Source organism: Garra rufa, chromosome 2, assembly GCF_049309525.1.
Source record: "Garra rufa chromosome 2, GarRuf1.0, whole genome shotgun sequence".
NCBI lineage: Eukaryota > Metazoa > Chordata > Actinopteri > Cypriniformes > Cyprinidae > Garra > Garra rufa.
This window is the reverse complement of record NC_133362.1, coordinates 27613714-27639083: the sequence shown is the minus strand read 5'-3', so window position 1 is coordinate 27639083 and position 25370 is coordinate 27613714. Positions and strand designations below refer to the sequence as shown.

General features: G+C 35.1%; 2 protein-coding genes across 6 annotated transcripts in view; both read left to right on the top strand.

The window, feature by feature from the left end:
• The window catches only part of LOC141325397 (neurotrypsin), a 35574-nt gene extending 14562 nt beyond the window's left edge, over positions 1-21012 (top strand). The window contains exons 3-14 of the mRNA XM_073834058.1: positions 1016-1258; positions 7356-7494; positions 7592-7770; positions 8383-8530; positions 12626-12804; positions 12934-13075; positions 13248-13462; positions 15167-15308; positions 15400-15678; positions 15911-16033; positions 16631-16911; positions 17611-21012. Coding sequence (XP_073690159.1) covers positions 1016-1258; positions 7356-7494; positions 7592-7770; positions 8383-8530; positions 12626-12804; positions 12934-13075; positions 13248-13462; positions 15167-15308; positions 15400-15678; positions 15911-16033; positions 16631-16911; positions 17611-17930 — 2390 coding nt within the window. The 3' untranslated portion in view covers positions 17931-21012. The remainder of the gene's footprint in view (positions 1-1015; positions 1259-7355; positions 7495-7591; positions 7771-8382; positions 8531-12625; positions 12805-12933; positions 13076-13247; positions 13463-15166; positions 15309-15399; positions 15679-15910; positions 16034-16630; positions 16912-17610) is intronic.
• A 1941-nt stretch (positions 21013-22953) lies between these two features.
• zswim8 (zinc finger, SWIM-type containing 8) overlaps positions 22954-25370 on the top strand; it is a 48949-nt gene continuing 46532 nt past the window's right edge. For all 5 annotated transcript variants that reach the window (XR_012353767.1, XM_073834056.1, XM_073834055.1 and 2 more), the window contains exon 1: positions 22954-24495. Coding sequence is in view for 4 of the 5 variants with exons in the window: in XM_073834056.1 (XP_073690157.1) it covers positions 24318-24495 (178 nt within the window). In the remaining variant the exon portion in view is untranslated. The remainder of the gene's footprint in view (positions 24496-25370) is intronic.

The window sequence follows — 25370 nt, the reverse complement described above, 5'->3', positions numbered from 1 at the left end:
AAACTTTGAGGGATGGTACTCACACCGCCTACAAAGTCACCAAGGCTTACCCCAATCGGCCTGACGGGGGCACTACAGTGATCAAAAGTACAAAATCGCTTATAACTCCTAAACTGTCAGTCGCAGACTAAGTGTCGTATGTTGTAAAATTTTTGTGTACTTTGGATTTTTTGAAAAACGTGCTTTTGCGAACTACTCCTAGATTAACCGATTAACCAAACCAGTGCAGAAAGATTCTCTGGAAAATAAATATCAAAAATTATCAAAAAAAGTTGAGCTTTCGACTCACTGTTGCAAAGGGACGCCAAAACATTCTAAAGGGGCAGGATATCACATTTTTCAAGGGCATAAATGTTTGTACATTGCACATTTTTTTTGCACATACACACGCTATTTGTATCATATGATAGACCTCCTCATTCCGAACAACTTTGATTTTAGAACCACTGCTGTCAATCAAATTGTTTGTTAAATGATTGAGAAGATCTTAAAAATCCTAGTTTTGCAAACTAGTGCTAGGTTTTTTTGCTCAATCTGGAAAAAAAACACTGCAGTACAATTCTACAGACTGTCTAGGTCAATAATTATCAAAAAATGTTGAAATTTACCCTTTGGGAAGCTATAACGGGGTCATTTTAAAAAGGGGCCTGTCCAAATTTACCCAAAATTCTATAAAGCCTGAAGGAAATCTTAAAACTTCATGAAACCTGATGAGCACTTGCAACAGATGATTCCAAACAAACATGCAAAGTTTTAAGGAGGACCACAGCTGGTGCTATAACAGTCATAAATATTAAAAAAACATCATAATTCTATGATAAATTACCTGGATTTGCCAAAAATGCTTTTTAAAGTCATTGATTTAGGTGGGTACAGGCTTGCTAAATAATGTCTTATTTCATATGTGCTTAAAATTTTCTTGCTCTGTCAAGGGCATGCTGAATTTGACTTATAATTTGTGTCTATGTGTGTGTGTGTGTGTGTGTGTGTGTGTGTGTGTGTGTGTTTCCCATAGGTCCTCTGTCCTGCTCTGAGGGCTTCACTGAGCTGGGTTATTACAATGGATCTGTGTCTCAGACAGACTCTGGCTCTTCATGTCTAAAATGGACTGACTTTCCAGACTATGTGCTGCAGTACCCCAACCGTGGACTAGGCGACCACAACTACTGTAGAAACCCTGACCGTGAATCCAACCCCTGGTGCTTTTTCAGACAGAAGTCAGGAGCCATCGGATGGGCCTACTGCGACTGCCACCAGGGTGAGCCTTCCTTACTGGCCTTTTTTAGACATATGTCACATTTAGACATATTTTTCTAAATGCTTCATTTTCATTTTAAAGGGATAGTTCACCCAAAAATGAAAATTCTATCATTAATTACTCACCCTCATTTCGTTCCAAACCTGTAAGACTTTCATTCATCTTTAGAACTCAAATTAAGATATTTTTTATGAAATCCGAGAGCTTTCTGACCCAGACAACAAGCAACTACCATGTTCAAGGCCCAGAAAGGTAGTAAGGACATGTGACATCAGTGGTTCAACTGTAATGTTATGAAGCTATGAGAATACTTTTTGTGCAGAAAGAAAACAAAAATAACTTTATACTTTATACCTTTAACAATGTCCTTACTATCTTTCTGGGCCTTAAACGTGGTAAAACTGTTTTAAACTGGGCTCTTAGATTTAAAAAAAAAAAATCCTTTAATTTGTGTTACAAAGATGAATAAAGTTCTTATGGGTTTGGAACGACATGAGGACGAGTAATTAATGACAATTTTCATTTTAGGCTGAACTATCCCTTTAAGAGCTTTTTTGTATGACTTTAAGTTTTGAGTTCAAAGTGAAAAAAGCCATTTACAAAACAGCCAAAACGTGCCAGAAAACGATAAGTGTTCCTGTGCAAAAATGTTGCTTTAGGTTGTTTATTCAAAATGTTGAGCAGGCCAGTTATCTTTACAGAGATTCTAGCATGTCTAACCTGTGATCCATTTTAGACATCAGAGATATGCTGTGTCCCGTCTAAGTTATAATTAGTTAAATATTAACATTTGACAAAAGTGTAGGCTAATTCTAAAAAAGTTTGATTATTATTATTATTTTCAAATTATTCACTATTATGACCAAAACATGACTTTCTAGAGCTTATGAAACCTAAATAAATGCCAAGTTCTGTCATGAAACTCTAGATGGCGGAGACTGGTAAGTCGTTAATGCAAACTAGAAGTCTTTGCGGGACAGTTTTCTTCATTTAAAACATTTACAGGCACATTCTTTTTAAACATTCTTTTTATTTTATATTTTGTTACCTTGGAAGGTTTTGGTTTTAAAATAAGGAAATTAGTTTGGCTGTACTGCTCAGACAACTTGTAAAATAGTAAAACCAACATGACAAAGGCTTGTGCTAAAATTGTGAATAGTGATATTTCTGAAAAAAATCATATCATCAATCATGATATGATATTTTTGCCATATCGCCCACCCCTACACCAGAGTTACCGACCGCTGCCTTGTTTTTTTGGAAATTTAATTCCACGTCGCAAGAAATCTAGTTGGGTCCTGCAGTTTCAGACCTTTTTCGCAGACTGAACTCAACCAAAATGTTGATATTTACAGCGTTAAAGCAACACCAAAGAGGTTTTTTTTTAACCTTAAAATAATGTTTCCCAACTCGTATCAGTGGTTCATCAACTCATAACAGGGTGAAACGGCACTTCCGCATTCGCTTTGCGGCCCTCTATCGCCATAACAGCACAATGTAAGTTTGGGTCGTCGGGTAGCGGTTTTGTAGTTCAAATAAGACTACAAATGCGACTTGCTTTACGGCTAAAATAAATAGCAAACAATGTCATTATTATGTTTCATGCAACATACTCTACCTTGTCACTGGACATCGTTATTTCCAAAGCCGGTCCTGGATAGCCTCCAAACAAATAACGTGCATGTGACGCGACGGTAGGCTAAATTATTTACGACAGCGGTAATGGACAATTCCGCTTCCAACCTGTAGAGGGAGCGAAGTTCTTTGGTGTTGCTTTAAACGACTTAGCACAAGCTGATTGGTTCATTTTGCATATGCAGCCAATGAGCTTGCTGCTTTACATTTAAATGGCTGGTTAGCATTCACTAGAGCAGGGGTTTTCAAACCTGTCCTGGAGCCTCCCCTGCCCTGCACATTTTGTATGTCTCCCTTATTAGGCACACCCAATTCAGGTCTTGCAGTCTCTACTAATGAGCTGATGATTTGAATCAGGTGTATTAGATGAGAGAGACAAGCAAAATGTGCAGGGCAGGGGAGGCTCCAGGACAGGTTTGAAAACCCCTGCACTAGAGCATTTCAGAGAGTTCCTCTGAAACCCTCCGCCTCCCCAGCTCCACCTGTATAGATCACTATGGGTTATTATATATGCTATTTGTGCATCAGCAGTAGCCTATGTCTTAAAGATTAAAGACAGTAGCAAGTTTCTGTACTTACTTTGCAGCAGCAGCAATAATCTACAACAACAGCAACAGCAATTCAGCATCATAGCAGATCTATTCCACTAAGACCAAATACATCAACATTGTCATATCCATTACCATGTTAAAATCTTCAGAGAGTTGTTCTTATAGAACAGTCTTTATTTATAAGTTGTTGTTTTTTTCATTAGAATTAAGACAGTACAGAAAGACTAATAATATGCCTTGTACATCTAGATTGAACCACAAGCTAAGTTGCATCTTAACTTCCTAGAAAGGCTTTAAAGTAAAACACTAAATGCTACACATTATAACTCTCTTAGACATATTATACACTTTAAATAGGGGCTATTTGGGGCTAGGCGTAATTGCAGGTGGCCTCATTTCACCTAGAAAAGTTCCTACTGAACCGTGGTGTTTGTGTTTATTAAGTAAATGTGTCCTGGTGAGTATTTGTGTTATAACTGTCATATGGTAGGTGTTGTTTTACAGAAGCTGAGTGACGTTTATTACTGTGGTCACAGCACACAACCACAGTGTGTCTGTCAGTGAGCTCACAGCAGTCAAGGATTCTCTCTGTCCTCTCTTTTTATTGTCCTCTATTCATCTCCCCCTCTCTATGTGTTTGTTGTCTAATAATCAATCAGACTCACATCACTCATACACATTTGTTACTCCCATTCGGAAAGTGTCTGTACGGTCATTGGATCTCTTTGTGCTGGTCTGTCATCACCTGGCTGTGTCTGTGGTGTTGAAATCTGTTGGCCTTATCTCTGTGAGCTGTGATTATCTCTGTCTGCCTCTCCCCTCCTTTTCCTTTCTATGTAATAACATTCAACTCGGTTACAGACTCAAACAATTAGAGTGTGTATTTAAATTCATGTCTGTGTGAGCATGACGTGTGGCAACAAGATGATAATTAGCAAGACAGAGAGTATTTCTAATGTGATCGTTCTGTACTAATTATAGAGAGCTGATTCATGGAGTCTGTAAATGTAAATGGGGGAGATGGGGGTAAGCTGTGCCACTTAAGTTGTCCTCCAGTCAAGGAGAAAGAAGACGGAAGTAAAATCTAATTATATTTCAGGATGTCAGCTCTCTGCTGAAAGAGGACAGCATCTGCAGCATAAGACTATAAAAATAGGATTTCTCTAAGAATATGTCTGTTTATACAGTGTGCCATGTGAGGAGATAAGTTGAATCATTGATTCAAATGTCAAATTAATAATGCACAAATTAATAATGCACTATCCCATTCCGAAGTCTCATTTTGTTGCATATTATTCTGTAAACTTCCAAAAACAACATAAATCACACTGACATTCAAAAGATTTTTTATGTTTTTTAAATGCCACATTTACTTAATCAAAAATGCAGAAAAACTGTAATATTGTGAAATATTACTATAGTTTAAAATAATGGTTTTCTATTTTAATATATTTTAAAATATAATTTATTCCTGTGATGCAAAGTAAAATTTTCAGTATCATTACTCCACTCTTCAGTGTCACATGATCCTTCAGAAATCATTCTAATATGCTAATTTATTACTTTTATTATCAATGTTGGAAACAGTTGTGCTGCGTAATATTATTTTGGAACCTGTGATTTTATTTTGTTAGGATTCTTTGATGGATAAAACATTAAAAAGAACAGCAATTATTTAAAATATAAATATTTTGTAACAATTTCTTTGCTAAAAAGTATTTGCTATCACTTTTTTATCAATTTAACACATCATCCTTGCTGAATAAAAGTATTAATTTCTTTCAAAAAAAGAAAGAATAAAATCTTACTGACCACAAACCTTTAAATGGTAGTTTATATTGTTACAAAAGATTTCTATTTTAAAATAATTAATGTTCTTTTAAACTTTTTATTAATTAAAGAAGTCTGAAAAGGTCTTTATTTTATTTCTGGATTTGTGATCAAATAAATGTTGTATATATACAGTCCTATAATTGCTGACCAGCTTTTTGCATGTCTCCACTGGTATTTTTGCCCATTCATCTTTAGCGATGAGCTCCAACTCTTTCAGGTTGCAGGGTCTCCTTGCCATCACCCTGATCTTTAGCTCCCTCCACAGATTCTCAATTGGATTTAAGTCAGGACTCTGGCTGGGCCACTGCAAAACGTTAATGTTTTTGTCTGCTAACCATTTCTTCACCACTTTTGCTGTGTGTTTTGGGTCGTTGTCGTGCAGAAATGTCCACTGGTGCCCGAGGCCAAGTTTCTCTGCAGACTGCCTGATGTTGTTGTTGAGAATTTTGATGTATTGCTCCTTTTTCATGGTGCCGTTTACTGTGATTAGGTTCCCTGGTCCGCCGGCTGAAAAACACCCCCAAAACATTAGGTTCCCACCACCATGTTTGACAGTGGGGATGGTGTTAAATTTTTGTTTCATCTGACCATAAAACAGAAGACCAGAAGTCTTCTTCTTTGTCCAGATGAGCATTTGCAAAGACCAAGCGGGCTTTTGTGTGCCTTTTCTGGAGAAGTGGTGTCCTCCTTGGTCTGCGTCCGTGGAACCCAGCGGTGTGCAGTGTCCATTGGACTGTCTGCCTTGAGATGTTGCCACCAGCAGATTCTTTTTACCTCTCTCACTATCCTCCTGACCAGCACAGGTGTCACTTTTGGCTTCCGACTATGTCCTCTGAGATTTTTCACAGTGCAGAACGTCTTGTATTTTTTAATAATACTTTGCACTATAGCCACTGGAACTTCAAAACATTTAGATATGGTCTTATAGCCCTTTCCTGACTTGTGAGCAGCCACGATGCGCAGCTGCAGGTCCTCAGTGAGCTCCTTTGTCTTAGCCATGACTGTCCACAAACCAACAGCAGAGAGCTTGTTTTTCACCTGTTGAGTTGATTAAAACAGCTGTTCCCAATGAATCAGGGTAATTAGGATGCTTTAGAACAGACTATTTGGAATGGTATAGAACTTTGGATTTTCCCATAGACTGTGACAGTTTGCAAAGGGTATGAATAATTTTGGACATGCCACTTTTTTGTTCAAATGTAAATAAAAGCTGTGAAATATATTTTTTTTTCACAATGATGCTTCTTGTACATCGTCTTATTATCTTTTGAGAGAAGCCCATGTCATTTCCAGTCAAAAAAACTTGCTGGTTGAATAAAAGTAACTTTAAGTCAGAATTTGCCAGGGGTATGAATCATTTTGGGCTTGACTGTATATAGGCGGTACACTACCAGTCAAAAGTTTTTGAACAGATTTTTAATGTTTTCGAAGAAGTCTCTTCTGCTCACCAAGCCTGCAATTATTTGATCCATAGTACAGCAAAAACAGTAAAATTTTGAAATATTTTTACTATTTAAAATAACTATTTTCTACTTGAATGTGTTTTAAAATGTTATTTATTCCTGTGAACCTGAATTTTTAGCATCATTACTTCAGTCACATGATCCTTCAGAAATCATTCTTATATTCTGATCTGCTCAAAAAACATTATTATTATTATTATTAATATATTGAAAACAGCTAAGAATATTTTTGGGGGGTTTCTTTGATAAATAGAAAGTTCAGAATAACAGCATTTTTGTAACGTTGTAGATGTCTTTATCATCACTTTTGAACAATTTAAAGCATTCTTGCTAAATAAAAGTATTACGTTCTAATCATAAATCATAAAAACATGATTCTGATTACAAGCTTTTGAATTTTATAGTGTATAATGTTACAAAAGCTTTTTATTTAAGATAAATGCTGATCTTTGGATATCTCTATTTATCAAAGAATCCTGAAAAATATTTACTCAACTGTTTAAATAATAATAATAATAATAATAATATATATATATATACTGTACTTTTACAATTTAAAGCAATTTAAAGTCCTGATATACATTATCCCTGAATATGTTTAATCTGTTCCTCCAGGTGAGGCGCGGTTGGTGGGGGGTTCATCTAATAAGAGTGGTCGTCTTGAGGTGTACCTGAATGGCCGATGGGGAGCAGTGTGTGACACCCACCTGACCGATCGAGATGCCAGTGTGATCTGTAGACAACTGAGGCTCGGGTATAAGCTGCAAACTCTATTCATTATCAGCTAGAGGCTTTGTACTGATTAACACTTAGTATGTGCTGTCATTTAATTACCTGCTAACTCCCAACAGTGAAATCGGCACTGCGCTTCGACATTCATATTTCGGGCCGGGTTCTGGTCTCTTTCACTTTGAACGTCTTGGCTGCCATGGCAATGAAGATTCTCTGCTAAAGTGCCGAAGCAGGAAATACGTCTCTGGTGACTGCAACCATGGAAATGAGGCCGGAGTGGTGTGTGCAGTACCTGAGGGTAAGTTTGTTTTATTTGAGTGGGGTATCCTGATTATATATACATACATATATATGCAAGTTATCTTTGTCACATGCTCTCAATTTCGTTTCTCAGAATCACAGTTCATAAAGCAACAGCTGAGCTTTCTGTCTGATCTGCTGATCATACTCTTATAGCTATATTTTCAACAGTGTTATAGTGTGAAAACACTTCCTGTGGAGCTAAATGAAGACAGAATTCATGGGAGACAGAACTAGGGTCATAAACATTGTGCCTGTTGTAATGGGACAGTTTGCTAGAACAGGGTCAGGTATATTTAGAGAGAGCTGTGAATTATTCACACAGAAACATTAGGAAGGAGAAAGCAATCTGAGAGCACTGAGACTTTGCCAAGAGTCCTTACACATGTCCCCATCCTTTACCATGCACGCTTGCGTGCTTCAAAGCATTATGCCATATGTGAGGAACCTATCTTGTAAAAGGGATTCCCTATTAAAGCATGTAGAAGAGTTTTAAGCGTCTGCTCTCAAGAAGTGTGTAATGTTAGACTAATTATTTAATCCTGTGCATCCTCCACTGCAGTGAATAAATGAATGAAATAATGATCGATTGGACTTCTGTTTTGTTTAGGCAATGGTGCCCCCCTGAGGCTCGTGGGAGGCCTTGAGGATTTCGAGGGGCGCGTGGAGGTGTACCATAAGGGGAGGTGGGGTACGATCTGTGATGACGAATGGGATGATATTGATGCTGAAGTGGTTTGCCGACAGTTGGGATTGGGGTAAGAAATCAGTGCACGTTTTTTGATGCCAAGGACCTCCAACTATAAGGTTATGTATAAATGTATACTTTATAAATTATACAATCATTTAAAGAATTTTTACATATTTTTTAAATATTGTTTTTTAATGTATTATTTCAATATTATTGCAATTTAAAATAGTGTTTTTTTTTTTTTTAATCTACTTTAAAATAGAATTTATTCCTGTGATGCAAAGCTGAATTTCAGCATCATTACTCCAGTCTTCAGTGTCAAATAATCCTTCAGAAAGCATTTTAATATGCTGATTTATTATCAACATTGGAAACCATTGTGCTGCTCAATTTATTTTGGAACCTGTGATACTATTTTCAGGATTCTATGATTAATAATACGTTAAAAAGGAAAACATTTATTTAAAATGGAAGTTTCAAAGTTCAAATTTTGTGGTCAGTAAATTTTTATATACATATTTATTCAATGAATTAAATCATTTTTACATATTTTTAAAATATTGTTTTTTTATTTAATTTTTATGTTGTCCCTGTGTTACAGCGAAAACTATTTAAACTATTGTTACTACCTTCTTTTAAAGTAATGTTAGATGTACACTGCTGTTCAAAAGTTTGGGATCAGTGAGATTTTTAATATTTTTTTTGGAACCTGAGATACTTTTTTCAGGATTCTTTGATAAATAAAGCATTAAAAAGAACAGCATTTATTTAAAATAGAAATCTTTCGTAACAATATACACTACCGTTCAAAGTTTGAGGTCAGTAAACTTTCTTTCTTTCTTTCTTTCTTTCTTTCTTTCTTTCTTTCTTTCTTTCTTTCTTTCTTTCTTTCTTTCTTTCTTTCTTTCTAAGAAATTAATACTTTTATTCAGCAAGGATATGTTAAATATACACTACTGTTCAAAGTTTTGGGTCAGTAATTTTTTTCTTTCTTACTTTCTTTCTTTCTTTCTTTCTTTCTTGTTTTCTTTCTTTCTTTCTTTCTTTCTAAGAAATTAATACTTTTATTCAGCAAGGATATGTTAAATATACACTACTGTTCAAAGTTTTGGGTCAGTAATTTTCTTTCTTTCTTTCTTTCTTTCTTTCTTTCTTTCTTTCTTTCTTTCTTTCTTTCTTTCTTTCTTTCTAAGAAATTAATACTTTTATTCAGCAAGGATATGTTAAATATACACTACTGTTCAAAGTTTTGGGTCAGTAATTTCTTTCTTTCTTTCTTTCTTTCTTTCTTTCTTTCTTTCTTTCTTTCTTTCTTTCTTTCTTTCTTTCTTTCTTTCTTTCTTTCTTTCTTTCCAAGAAATTAATACTTTTATTTAGCAAGGATATGTTAAATATACACTACTGTTCAAAGTTTTGGGTCAGTAATTTTTTTCTTTCTTTCTTTCTTTCTTTCTTTCTTTCTTTCTTTCTTTCTTTCTTTCTTTCTTTCTTTCTTTCTTTCTTGTTTTCTTTCTTTCTTTCTTTCTAAGAAATTAATACTTTTATTCAGCAAGGATATGTTAAATATACACTACTGTTCAAAGTTTTGGGTCAGTAATTTTCTTTCTTTCTTTCTTTCTTTCTTTCTTTCTTTCTTTCTTTCTAAGAAATTAATACTTTTATTCAGCAAGGATATGTTAAATATACACTACTGTTCAAAGTTTTGGGTCAGTAATTTTCTTTCTTTCTTTCTTTCTTTCTTTCTTTCTTTCTAAGAAATTAATACTTTTATTCAGCAAGGATATGTTAAATATACACTACTGTTCAAAGTTTTGGGTCAGTAATTTCTTTCTTTCTTTCTTTCTTTCTTTCTTTCCAAGAAATTAATACTTTTATTTAGCAAGGATATGTTAAATATACACTACTGTTCAAAGTTTTGGGTCAGTAATTTTTTTCTTTCTTACTTTCTTTCTTTCTTTCTTGTTTTCTTTCTTTCTTTCTTTCCAAGAAATTAATACTTTTATTCAGCAAGGATATGTTAAATATACACTACTGTTCAAAGTTTTGGGTCAGTAATTTTCTTTCTTTCTTTCTTTCTTTCTTTCTTTCTTTCTTTCTTTCTTTCTTTCTTTCTTTCTTTCTTTCTTTCTTTCTTTCTTTCTTTCTTTCTTTCTAAGAAATTAATACTTTTATTCAGCAAGGATATGTTAAATATACACTACTGTTCAAAGTTTTGGGTCAGTAATTTTCTTTCTTTCTTTCTTTCTTTCTTTCTTTCTTTCTTTCTTTCTTTCTTTCTTTCTTTCTAAGAAATTAATACTTTTATTCAGCAAGGATATGTTAAATATACACTACTGTTCAAAGTTTTGGGTCAGTAATTTCTTTCTTTCTTTCTTTCTTTCTTTCTTTCTTTCTTTCTTTCTTTCTTTCTTTCTTTCTTTCTTTCTTTCTTTCTTTCTTTCTTTCTTTCTTTCTTTCTTTCTTTCTTTCTTTCTTTCTTTCTTTCCAAGAAATTAATACTTTTATTTAGCAAGGATATGTTAAATATACACTACTGTTCAAAGTTTTGGGTCAGTAATTTTTTTCTTTCTTTCTTTCTTTCTTTCTTTCTTTCTTTCTTTCTTTCTTTCTTTCTAAGAAATTAATACTTTTATTCAGCAAGGATATGTTAAATATACACTACTGTTCAAAGTTTTGGGTCAGTAATTTCTTTCTTTTATTATAATTAATACTTTTATAAAAAAGTGATAGTAGAGACTTACGATTGTTAGAAAAGATATTTATTTTGAATAAATGCTGTTCTTTTTAAGTTTTCATTCATCAAAGAATCCTGAAAAAATGATTGCAGGTTCCAAAAAAATGTTATACAGCATTTATGCAGCAATTTCCAAAATTGATAATAAATCAGCATATTAGAATGATTTCTGAAGGATTGTGTGACATTGACGAATGGAGTAATGGCTGATGAAAATTCAGCTTTGCATAAGAGAAATAAATTACATTTTAAAGTATGTTAAAATTGAAAACTGTCATTTTAAATTGCAATAGTATTTCATAATATAACTTATGTATTTTTGATCAAATAAATGGAATTTAATGAGCAAAAAAACATTTTAAAAAATCTTACTGATCCCAAACTTTTGAAAAGCAGTGTATAAAACATATAAAAAAAAAAAACTGATGAAATATTTGATTTCATACCAGAAAGAAATATCAAATTCAATAGATGTGTTGTGGCTTTCCATTTGAAAAAGTCATCTTATAGCATTAGTACAAGGATCTGGACATTGATCTGTTGCAAGGTCTACTAATGCAGTTTGAAAGCTTTTGTATCATCAGGATGTTTCTGAGCGTTTTTTGTTTAGCAAAATTTAGAAACACTTTGCACAAATGATTCAGCTAAAAGCACTGGGAGACACTGATGATGTCATGCACAAATCAGTGCTGCCTTTAAGGACTGTCCTTTTTACACACACAAATGTGCGCACTAGCACAGTGAGTGAACTTTATTAATATAGATGAATGGATGGAGTGTATGAATGATTGATGGAGTGCAGGGATTCACTCCACGAATCTGCTGTGGGATAGAAAGCAACTGATTTTACCCTTCATCATCCGTGTAACATACACTTTTCAGTAGATCAGTCCTCTGCTGTACATCAACAATGATGAATTTGAATGGTTTTGCAATGCAAGTGTCATTACAAAGTTATGTGAATAAACTAATATAGCACCATATGCTATTATATCTCTCTTTCTCCTTATGATCTTAAATGTACACTGCTGTTCAAAAGACTGGAGTCACAGAACCCTGTAACAAAATGTATCATGGTTTCCTTGAACTTTTTTTAAAACCGATAATGAAAATGATTTTTGAGCACCAAATCAGCATAGTAAAATGATTTCTAAAGAATCATGTGACTCTGAAGACTGGAGTAATGGCTGATGAAAATTCAGCTTTGCAATCACAGGAATAAATTACATTTTAAAATAGTCTAAATTGTTATAATATTCCACAATATTACAGTTTTTACTGTATTTTTGATCAAGTAAATGCAGCATAAGTGCATAAGAGACATCTTTCATAAACATTAAAACATCTTACAACCCCAAACTTTTAAACAAAAGTGTGTCTTGGCTGTTTTGATACGGGGATGAATCACAGGCATGTGTTTGTTTGCAGTGGTGTACCAAAGGCGTGGACATGGGCTCACTTTGGGCAGGGAACTGGGCCTATCGTGCTGGATGGAGTGCACTGCACAGGAAATGAGCTGTCTCTGGAGGAATGCCCTCATGCGCCCTGGGGCCAACACAACTGTGATCACATGGAGGATGCTGGAGTCTCGTGTAACCCGTTTACAGGTGAATATGACACAGACTGTTAGGTCAACTGTAGCTTTAAAGTATACTAGTTCATTTTTACATTTATCACAGTTTTATTTGCGTGTAGAAGTGCATTGATTAAACATAGACATGCTAATGCTGCTGTAGATGGAGTGTTGCGTCTGGTAGGAGCTGATAGCCCATGGGAAGGACGCCTTGAGGTTTATCACGCTGGAGAATGGGGCACAGTGTGTGATGACAACTGGACCGGACGTCACGCCCAGGTGGTGTGTCGACAGCTGGGTTATCGGTAAGCTATTTATTTGGCCTGGTTGATAGCATAATTCTTGTATGAAGTGCTACTTTGAAGTACTTAAAAGCAGCTCATTTGATTTCAAGATTCCTTTTGTCTTTTGGAGACCAGGAAGTTGTTTCGTTTAGCTTTCTGATTTGTTACTACAGTACTGCTATTTGTCCAACAGAGGGCGAGCTGAGGTAGCTCCAGAGGGGATGTATGGAGAGGGTACAGGGTTGATTCTGCTGGATGAGGTGACATGTGAAGGGGGAGAGAGCTCTCTGCTGGACTGTGCTCATGGAGAGTGGGGGCAGCATGACTGCTCTCACAGTGAGGATGTGGGCATACGCTGTGAAAGAGAAGGGCACAACAATGAGATCCCTGAAGTGGCTCCTGTCAAAGGTGTGTAAACTCCATGTAAAACATTTATTAGTGTTACCATCATCATGAGTAACGCAATACACGAACTAGATGTTAAGAAACAAGTCCACTTTACACTTTTAAGAGACCTCCAAAACAAATTGGATGCTAGAAAGCATCTTTTATATTATACCATGTGTATACATATGAAGAAATGCATACATATATATGCATTTTATAAAAAATGTTGTATGTTGATAATTATGGTTAGGACATGGTGTAGGAATTACTGCAATCATCAGAAAGTGATTTGTTGCTCTTTTACACACAGCAAATCTTTGTTAACATAATGTGCTTTTTTCCTGCTTAATGTTGAAAGAAGTGGGAGTGGCAATATATTACAGTAATTAATTAACAAACACAATTATAATTAATTGTAATTAAAAAAACTTAAGTTTAATTTAGTGTACTTCAGGGTTCAGGCGTCTTTTATAGTCAGTTGTAATTTACAGGGATTTTAAAATATTTTTTATTCACAAATAGCAATTACATTTTTGAGCTTGACATAGCTAGAAAAATGTACATGATTTCTTAAGATTTTATCAATTGTCATGACATTTCCAGCTCCAGAAAATAACTTTTCTCATATATCTAAGTTTTTCAAGACATGAAACCATGTTTTTAAAGACAAATGGCAGATGTTTAAGGGATAGTTTGGCCAAAAATGAAAATGACTTCATTATTTACTCACCCTCAAGCCATCCTAGGTGTATATTACTTTATTCTTTTAGACGAATATAGTTGGAGTTATTTAAAAAAAAATGTCCTGGCTCTTCCAAGCTTTATACTGCCAGTGAATAGGTTTTAAGTGCATTCATCCATTATAAAAAATACTCCACATGGCTTCAGGGCGTTAATAAAGGCCTTCTGAAGTGAACTGATGCTTTTGTGTAATAAAAAATATCCATATTTATAACTTTATAAACCGTAATCTCTAGCTTCTGCTAACTGTTGTACGTGCTTCACGAGAGAACAGTTTCAGTGGATGACGTAGGATTTTTTATTACTAAAACTAAATATACCATAAAGCTTTTTTCTGTCATTTCTAATCAAGCACCAGATTCTAGTATTGAATACTAAGAGTGCTCATAAAATTTAATAAATTCTTAGCCAATGAAATACCTTTGAGATGGAAAGGGAATATGATTTTGCACAATATCACCCTTTAAAAAAAGATTCTTAATTAAATTATCCTAATCTTCCTCCTAAAGTGAGTGTTTGAACCTTCTGTAATAATTGCATATGAGTCCTTCAGTTGTCCTCAGTGTGAAAAGTTGGATCTTAAAATCATAGTCATTGTTGGAAAGTGTTTAAATACACAAACATGCTGAAAAACTAAAGAATTTGTGGGACCTAAAGGATTTTTCTGAAGAACAGCAGGCAGTTTAACTGTTTAGGACAAACAAAGGACTCATGAACAACTGTTACTTAAAAAAAACACAGCGGTGGATCATTCAGGTAACAACACAGTATTAAGAATCAAGTGTATGTAAACTTTTGAACAGGGTCATTTTCATAAATTCAACTGTTATTTTCTATAACATAATAACAATAATTAACATTTTGCATATTCTGCAAGCTGTATGAAAACTTTTGACTTCAACTGTATGTAATTAAATAAATGCTTATCCAGGTATACAGAGGTCCATAATTTCTGTGCTGTTTCAAGTTATGCTGTGCTTCCAGGTCCCCTGGTGAGGCTGGTGGATGGCGAGAGCCGTAAGGAGGGCCGCATAGAGGTCTTTATTAACGGCCAGTGGGGCAGTGTGTGTGACGATGGTTGGAATGACATTAATGCTGGAGTGGTTTGCAGACAGCTAGGATTTGTGTAAGCATGTTTCACATGATCAAAGAAGATAAACACAAATCTTAACATCTTCAGACGCTAATTTGTTCCTCCATGCCTTTTTCAATTTTAGTGGGGTCTCGAAGGCCCGCTCCATGGCTTATTTTAGTGAGGGTCTGGGACCCATTCATCTAGATAACGTGAAGTGTGTTGGGACAGAGGCTTCACTGGGCGAGTGTTCAGCTGTTGGTCCAGACGCCCATGATTGCAGGCACAGTGAGGACGCAGGGGTCATCTGTGACTACACCACTGAACCTGTAAAGTACAGAAGCATGAACAAACAGGAATGTGGTTTGAGACCCAACACACAAAGGCGCAGAAGAAGAATAATTGGAGGAGACAAATCTCTACGGTAATGAACATCAGGGTTTATTTTATTCACTAACATTGTAAAATGCACTGTTTTTATTGTTTAGAATGATTTCTGGAGGATCACTTAACACTGAAGACTGGAGAAATGGCTGCTTTGACATTACAGGAATAAATTACTTTTGAAAATAAAAGCACATGAAACCAACACGATTGCAAGGACATTTCTAAGAACATATCACATGTGTTTTTAACCATCTGTGGCTCTCATGTAGGGGAGACTGGCCATGGCAGGTTTCTCTGTGGCTGAGGTCTCAATCGAAGGGCACTCATCCACTTTGTGGGGCGACTCTTATCAATTCCTGTTGGGTCATTACTGCTGCTCATTGCTTCAAGAGGTGAGAGAGAGAGACTGTACTGACATCTAGTGGCTCTACAGAGAATTACAAACACTTTACTTGGTCATTCATGACAGCTTGGCTTTAAGGGACAGATTTACTAAACAGAGCAAATTAGCGTTAGAGCGCAATTCCATAAAAGTGCCAAAGGGAGGGGAAAAGTCTGCATGTGATTTACTGACAATGTGCACATTAAAGAATAGACACAGCCAGATTATTTCTATATTGACCAGTGCAATCTACCAAGAGCAGTGCAAATTACCACCTGCTTTAATACATGTTTTTTTGGGGGCGTTAAATAATGCCGCAAATACCCGTAATTTGACGAGTGCAATGTTAGTAAATCGCGTTGCGTGATTTATTATAATTCTTTACTCCCATAGATTTTGCGTCTGAAAGGGAAACCCCTATAAACACACATTCAATAAGGTCAGGTGCAAAAATTGGGTCCACGCCTATTCAGCGCTAATTATTCCCTGCACGTTTTTAATAAATCCTGACAGTAGTATTTTAACACCAAAAGATGGTTTGCACTGGTGCAAGCTGTAGTAAATCTGGCCCTAAATATAATGTGCATGAACATCTCTTTTATTTTAGGTTTGGTTCAGACCCCTCCCGTTACGTGCTGCGACTAGGCGACTACCACACAGAGGAGAGGGACGATTTTGAGCGCACTCTGTCTCCTGAGCGCATTGAGATCCACAGAAAGTACCACAGCCAGGGCTGGGAGTATGATATTGCCTTACTGAAGCTGAAGGGTACGGATGGGAATTGTGTGGCCTTTAACCCGCACACTAATGCAGTTTGCCTTCCGCCTCAGAGCAACAAGAGGGGGAAGAGGCCTATCGCCTGTGTTATCACTGGCTGGGGAATTACAGGTACTGTAAACTCAAACAAATGTAGAGAAAGACATTTCTGAACACACTTATGATGATTAATAGTTTCCTTTTGGAATGTAAGACCTAAGCTCCCAATTGTGGTTTAAAAAAAATACAAATTAGTATGAGTAAAATTGTAAAAAAAGAAATCTTTTTGCAAACCAAATAATTTTGCATATACATTTGCAAAAATTATAATGTTAAAATTTAATCCAAGATGTTAATAACTTTCTTATTTCAGTCAAAAAGAAATTTTAAGTCTCGTTTAAGTCTCCCATTGAAGTCCACTATATGGAGAAAAATCCTGGAATGTTTTCCTCAAAAATTCCTATTTCTTGAAGCATCTTGGAGACGTTGTCACAGTTCTTCTAGATTTAGTCTCAGTTTGTTCTGTTTCTTCATGTCACTCCAGACAGACTGGATGATGATGAGATCAGATCTCTGTGTGGAGCACTGGCTGTTGTCAGACTTCTTGTGCAAACAAAAATCACACTGGATTATTACAGTTAATGGCAAAATAAATGTTTGGAAATGTAAACTGACATTTTCTACTGACACACTACAGCAAAAGATAGAAATAACTGACTTAAAACCATTTTTAGCTAATGAAAATACTAGTGTTCTAATAATTTTGCCCACCACTGTACTTAAAATAAAAAAAAACACAATTTTTTCTTTCTTTCTTGTATCTTGTGTTAGACTCTGAGTATTCCCGAACATTGCTGCAAGCCTGGGTTCCGTTACTGCCCTCCTGGAAGTGTAAAAAACGTTACGGCAGCCGCTTCACCAGCCGCATGTTGTGTGCCGGCAGCTTGTCGAACCATCGTCGTGTGGACAGTTGTCAGGGTGACAGTGGAGGGCCACTGGTGTGCCAGGGCGAGGGTGGCCACTGGATGCTCACAGGAATCATCTCCTGGGGTCACGGCTGTGGCGACCCCACCTATCCCGGTGTGTACACACGGGTCGGCCGGTTCCTAAAGTGGATAGAGAAAGTCACCCACAGCACTGGCAAAGTGTGAAGTTACAGTGTTCACATTAAAACCACTTATCGCATTGTATAAAATATATATATTATGTAATGCCTATAAAGGGATCACCAGCTGGCCGTTAGGTTTAAGCTGGTTTGATCCTGTTTTATGTGTTGCACATTTTACTACTTGCACCATGCCATTTCAATGTACACTTGAAGCGTTCGTGAACGTGCACAAGAACATGAAGCCACATGTTTTTGAGGGACAGCTGCATTAAGTGAGCAGAGTTTTCCGGGATTGAAAGGTCTTCAACGGATAAGCCTTTGTAAATAAGTCATTTTGCACTAATCTGCATGCCGTATAAATGGAGCATCTGTGGGAGGCCTGATTTCTGGTCTGGCTCTTCTGGATCAGGTTCTTAAAGGGATAGTTCACCCAAAAAATGAAAATTCTGTCATTGATTACTCACCCTCATGACATTTCAAACCTGTAAGACCCTTGTTGATCTTCGGAACACGACTAAGATATTTTTGATGAAATCTAAGAGTTTTCTGACCCTCACAACTGACACATTCAAGGCCAGGAAAGGTAGTAAGGACATTGTTAAAATAGTCCATGTGACATCAGTGGTTTACAAAGCTATGAGAATACTTTATGTGCGCAAAGAAAAAATACCAACTTTATTCAACAATTCTTCAACAAAAATATCTAAATTAGTGTTCCAAAGATGTACAAAGGTCTTACAGGTTTGGAACAACATGAGGGTGAGTAATTCATAACAGAGTTTCAATTTTTGTGTGAGCTGTCCTTTTAAATTAGCTCACATATTGCACTTAAACATGTTTTGTTGTGCTGGAGTTCATTAATATAAGGAACGGCATGCGTATATGTAAAGATTCATCAACATTCCACTTGTATGTTGGTTAATTGTACTCTTGTTGAAGGTGAATAGGGTACGACTACCATTATTGAGTGTATAATTTCATTTTTCCGAGAGGATGCAGAAAACCAGTGTCAGAAAGTAGTATGTTCAGTTTATTTATTCATATAACAATGCAAAGATTTTTCTGAAGCTCCTACCCAACAGATAATATAATGTGATAATGTGATATGAAGCATTGGACTTTTATTATGGAGCCTTCAAGGACTTGGCGATGGACAAAATATAAGATGATAGCAAAAATGATAAATCAGTGCTGCACACTTTGCATGTGCTTGGCATACATTTGCAAAAAATTTTTACATTTCCTTGTGAAACTTTGCATTTGCTTGCTGAAAGTTTGTGTTTCTTGCAAAATTTTTATGTTCCCCAAGACACTTTGCATTTCATGGAAATACTATGATGGAAGGAAATCTATAGATTTTATGTTTTTGCAAACAAATGTAAAGTTTCTTGAGGGAACACAATACTTTTTGTAAAAGAACACAGAATTTTGCAAATTAACACAATGTAATGAAATTAAAAAAAGATAAAACAAAATTTCATCACCTTGTTCCTGTAGGGGTTGTGTAGAGTCACACTTTCAGTTTGTAGACCAATTCTCAATATTAATTAAATAGTAACTGATTTTTGCCTCTAAAAATTCCTAATTTGCTGCTTATTAATATTTAGTAAAGTAGTTAAGTTTAAGTATGGGGTAGGATTATGGGATCCAAAATATGGTCATGCAGAATAAGGCATTAATATGTGCTTTATAAGTACTAATATACAGCCAATATGCTAATAATATGCTTGCTAATAAGCAACTAGTTAATAGTGAGAATTGGTCTTTAAACTAAAGTGTTACCCTCAGTGGTAAATTGTTTAAAATATAACACTAGCATATACAGTTGAGGTCAAAAGTTTACATACACCTTGCAGAATCTGCTAAATGTTAATTATTTGACCAAAATAAGAGGGATCATACAAAATGCATGTTATTGTTTATTTAGTTCTGACCTGAATAAGATATTTCACATAAAAGACATTTACATATAGTCCACAAGAGAAAATAATAGTAGAATTTATAAAAATGACCCCGTTCAAAAGTTTTCATACACTTGATACTTAATACTGTGTTGTTACCTGAATGATCCACAGCTGTGTTTTGTTTGTTTGTTTGTTTAGTGATAGTTGTTCGTGAGTCCCTTGTTTGTTCTAAACAGTTAAACTTCCCACTGTTCTTCAGAAAAATCCTTCAGGTCCCACAAATTCTTTGGTTTTTCAGTATTTTTGTGTATTTGAACCCTTTCCAATAATTACCTTATGATTCTGAGATCCATCTTTTCACACTGAGGACAACTGAGGGACTCCTATGCAACTATTACAGAAGGTTCAAATGCTCACTGATGCTTTAGAAAGAAAAAACGGTGCATTAAAAGCCAGAGGTGTAAACTTTTGAACAGAATGAAGATTTATTTTGACTAAATATCTTTTTTTGTATTTAGTACTGCCCTTTAGAAGCTACAGAAGATACATTAATTAACATTTTGCAGATTCTACAAGGTGTACGTAAACTTTTGACCTCAACTGTATATAGGGCAACAGACTTGAAGGTAAAACTTCAAACTATGCACACACACTTATTTCACACAGGATCAGAATCTGCTGCTGAAAGTATGATATGTCATCTGTTAACTTACGTCTGTCAATCATATTACATTGAAGTTGTGTTAAAGGGGCTTGAGTAATGTTATGTTACATTTGCATCCTGCAGTGTTCAGCCAGGTGTTTATTGAGGTTTACTGGTGTATTTATTTACATAACAAGAAGACGTAGGCGTACAAATTCAATGTTTCTTGCATTGATTAATAAATTGTGCTATAGCAGTGGTGCTGTTTTGTTCCAGTTGGTGTCCCAATCAAGAAATATTGGAGAAGACCAATAATTTGTCAAGTTAAATGATTAAGCCAAACTTTAAGTACAATCCATGTAGTCCAAACGGCTTAGATGAATTTCACGCTTTGGTTTTTGATATATTCTATTAACGGTCTGTTATTAATCAATCCCAAACAGAAACTTTATGTAATTATGTAAAAATGTAAAGGCTGCTAATATGCCACATGTAGCCTTCCTGCTTTAGCAAAACTGTGAATAGTCAAATAGTTAGACACCAAGTTGGAAAAAATGAGATAAACAGATTTGAACGCATGACATTGTCTCCTCATTATTTTTTGTTCTGCAAAATGGTGATGGGAAGGCAAAAACAAGACTATCAAAAATGCATAGCGTATAATATTCAGGAATCATGATATTGATCAATGAAAACAATGTATCCATCATTGTTTGTATTAATTCTTCATTGATCGTATTAACTAAATATATTATTTTCTGTTCCAAAATAGTTAATATAGTCAATGAAGATTTTAAACATTTAATACAAACACAAGGGATTTGAATATGAATTGTTATCATTAATATACACTACCAGTCAAAAGTTTTTGAACGGTAAGATTTTTTATGTTTTTTTTTTTTTTTTAAGAAATCTCTTCTGCTCCCCGAGCCTGCATTTATTTGATCCAAAGTACAGGAAAAAACAGTAAAAATTTAAAATATTTGTACTATTTAAAATAACTGTTTTCTACTTAAGTGTATTTCAAAGCTGAATTTTTAGCATCATTACTCCAGTCACATGATCCTTCAGAAATCATTCAAATATTCAGACATGTATTATTATTATGTTGAAAACAGCGGAGTAGATGATTTGATGAATAGAACGTTCAGAAGAACAGCATTTATCTGAAATAGAAAAATTTTGTAACATTATAAATGTCTTTATCATCACTTTTAAGCAATTTAAATAATTCTTGCTAAATAAAAGTATAAAATTCTGTATATACTGACTCCAAGCTTTTGAATGGTAATGTTTCAAAAGCTTTTTATTTCTGATATATGCTGATCTTTGGATCTTTCTATTCATCAAAGAATCCTGAAAAAATGTACACAATTTTTTTAAAATATTGATAATAATTTTAAAAATGTTTCTTGAACAGCAAATCAGCATATTAGAATGACTTCTGAAGGATCGTGTGACACTTAAGACTGGAGTAATTATGCTGAAAATTTAGTTTGATCACAGGAATAAACTACATTTTAAAATATTTTCAGATAGAAAACAGTTGAATGGTAAAAACATTTCAAAATTGTACAGTTTTTGCTGTACTTTAGATCAAATAAATGCAGGCTTAATGAGCAAAAGAGACTTCTTTAAAAAAACATTAAAAATTTTACTATTCAAAAACTTTTGACTAGTTATCTATTTATTTATCTATCATCTATCTGAATTATAATTTATGCATAAATATTTTTGTATCGTATATATTTTAATTCAATTAATTAAATTTTATTAATGTATTTAGTTTATTAATTAATTTGTATTGTATATTCTAATTAAATGTAAATAAAAATGTAATTTTAAAGCAGTAACTTATTATAAGATAAATAGGTTTATATTTGTTTATATTTGATTATACTTCGATTTGAAGAAATATTAAGAAATATGGATGTCAAATAAAAAATGTACATTTTTGTATTGTATATTTTAATTAAATTAATTGAATTGTATTAATTAATTAATTTGTATTATATATTCTAAATAAATGTAAATGAAACTTTAATTATAAAACAGACACTTATTTTGAGATAAATAGGTTTATATTTGTTTATATTTGATTATACTATTTTGAGTGGCACCAAAAAAAAAGTAATATCCACTGTAAGAGAAACTAGGTTTGAAAAGTAAAAAAAAAAAAATCACTATTTGTGTGATACCAACGACATTAAACTCTGTCTCAGGCTCTATCCAAGTCATTCGTTCATTGTTATTAATGTAAAATACAATGACCCAAATCATTCCGAGACTGGCAATCTGTTGCACAATATTCAGTTGTTGATACTGAAGTATTACTGTAAAAACAAACAATTGAAATGCATTCTAAATGAGCAGCAGACCTACATACCTATGAGCAAATAACTGCCATATAATGTGTTATGCATGGCAAAACGCTTTGAAACGAGAGACTAGTGTTTGTCTGGCTTTAATGTCGAGCGGAAGTGCGGATCAGCTGATGCTGGAGAGCCATCTTCATCTTCCCGAGCAGCAGAGGAGAGGAGAGGGGACAGGACAGAAAGAACAGGGGGATCTCGACTCCAAATTGTCGGCTTAAAAAGACATTTTGGATCCAGAGAGCGCTGGCTGCTTAGAAACGGAAGACTAGAAAAGAACCGGCCGGTGGCACATGAAGACAGGCGGATGACAAGCTTTTACACACAAAGGAGAAGACATATATGAGGCAGCTAGAGGTGGCATAAAGACAATTTATTATGTTTTCCACGGATGGACGTGTGTCCTGGTCGAGGGGTCAAATCGGCATTTTAGTCGTCTGATTTTACAACAAACCAACATAGAGGCACAATGCTGAGATAAAAGCACTGGCGAGTCGTTTGTTTTGGGTTACCCAGTGAATCGACTAGACTCGGATTAGGGACCAAGGCTTTTGTGCCAAAACATCAAAACAGTGTTATTCCGTCAGGTTACGTGTAGGGATATAAGCACAGGTCGTGTCAGCGCTTATTTTGACAGTTTTCGAAGTGTTTGGGATTTCGGGCTAGCCGAAAAGCTAGCAGGCTAACCGACTAGCCTTTCGGAGTTAGCAGAGCTACCTCGATCGAAAGAAAAACAACCGTGCCGGGGTTGTTTTGGGTTAACACAGGTTTACAATTGCGATATGGCCTTATTTAAGAGAAATAAACCCGCGAAGGGTCATTAGGTGTACTTGGGGACCTGGTTTTTCTTCAGCGCTCTCTTGTTTTGTTAGCCGTGGAGCAGCTGTGGGACTCGAGGCTCAGCTGATAGGACAGAGAAGAGGGGGTTTAAATGAACATTTGAGTGAAAAGAACTCATGTTGGCTTAAACGCCCTGAACTTTATCAACAAGTGAGTCACTACAGTTACTGTCAATTAACATCACTTGCTATGTACGTTAGTTTGAAAACTTACGGTCAGTCAGAGCACTGGAGAGGGGCTTATTGATTTCAAAATCTTCTAAGATTTAAACCTCAACAAAGGTCCAATGATACATCTCTGCTGTGTTTTTGTCCTGGAAGTCCACACTTGACAATGTAAGACAACACTTGTTTAGGTTTTCAAAAAAGTATAAAAGTGAATGAAATCTTAGTTATGGGTTGTGTCAGTTTTTCCAAGAACTAGACCCAGCAGTTGGGGTCTAAAAGCGTGGATTAACTTCACATAACTGCACCACAGTCATGTGCAAATCCTCCTAAATATTTATTTTCAAGAAACACAGGCTTTCTTGAGGGACTTTGCAGGGCCCCTCACAGGGTGTTTGGGTTGAGTGTGTGTTTCCCCTCCCCCTGAGCGAGTGTCACTCTCTCAAAACAACAGAAGCGGAGAGGCACGTTCAGTTGAAGCTTTCAGGTCTCCACACAGCGGATGTGATGGAACTGATGTTCGCTGAGTGGGAAGACGGAGAGAGGTTCTCCTTTGAAGACTCGGACCGTTTTGAGGAGGACTCCCTGTGCTCATTCATTTCGGAGGCGGAAAGCCTCTGCCAGAACTGGAGGGGATGGAGGAAACAGTCTGCCGGCCCAAATTCACCCACTGTGAAGATTAAAGGTAATGGAAGATTGTCTTCATGTGCTGTGAAGTGGTTTATGTCCTGTCATTGTAATGTGAGAACACTGTGCCTTGGCATGGCTGCACCTTTGACCTTAGAATGTATTCTTAACTTATAGGCAACACTGTCATGTGATCTGTGTGTACAAAACTACCAAGTTGAACAAGTTCTTCCATTCATGGGCCTATTTGGACTAATTAGTTAACCTTGTATGTATTGGAATTGTATTTTTACTCATTTGGTACAGGTTGGATTAGTGCTGGAGTGGTATCTTTTTTTTTTATAAAGTTGCACATACATTATATTTTAATATAATAATTATATTTATTACTTGCATGTGGCTTCATAAAAAAAAAACTTTGATATCTATGGTCAACAAAAGGACATACTGTTCTCTATGATAAGGTTCAATGGTGTAAATTGTAATTTTCCATTTTATCACTTAAGCTCTTTCATAAACACCTGTAGTACTTCACTATATTGTTTTGCATCTGAATGAATGGATTTGTTGCCGTAGGTTTGCAAAGTGAGTTCATACTGACTGTTTCAGACACAATGGTGATTTATTTGTCAAATGTGCTTTAAGGTAAAGATGTTTCTTTAAAAACACACATCATCCATTAATTAAATAGCAGAAGTTTTTTTTTTAATTACTAAAAGTGGTTGAAAGTAACCAAGAAAGAAGACACTGTTTGCTTAATTCTTAAACTTTTTATATATGTTGCTAAAAATGTTGTTGCATCTGTATTTAATGACTTTTTCTATCATTATTTCTTTAAATGGGTCTTTAGATCTTTTGTACTTAATCAGAAAAAGACTTTGTGACCCTGGACTACAAAACCAGTCATAAGGGTCTTTTTTTTTTTTTCTTTTT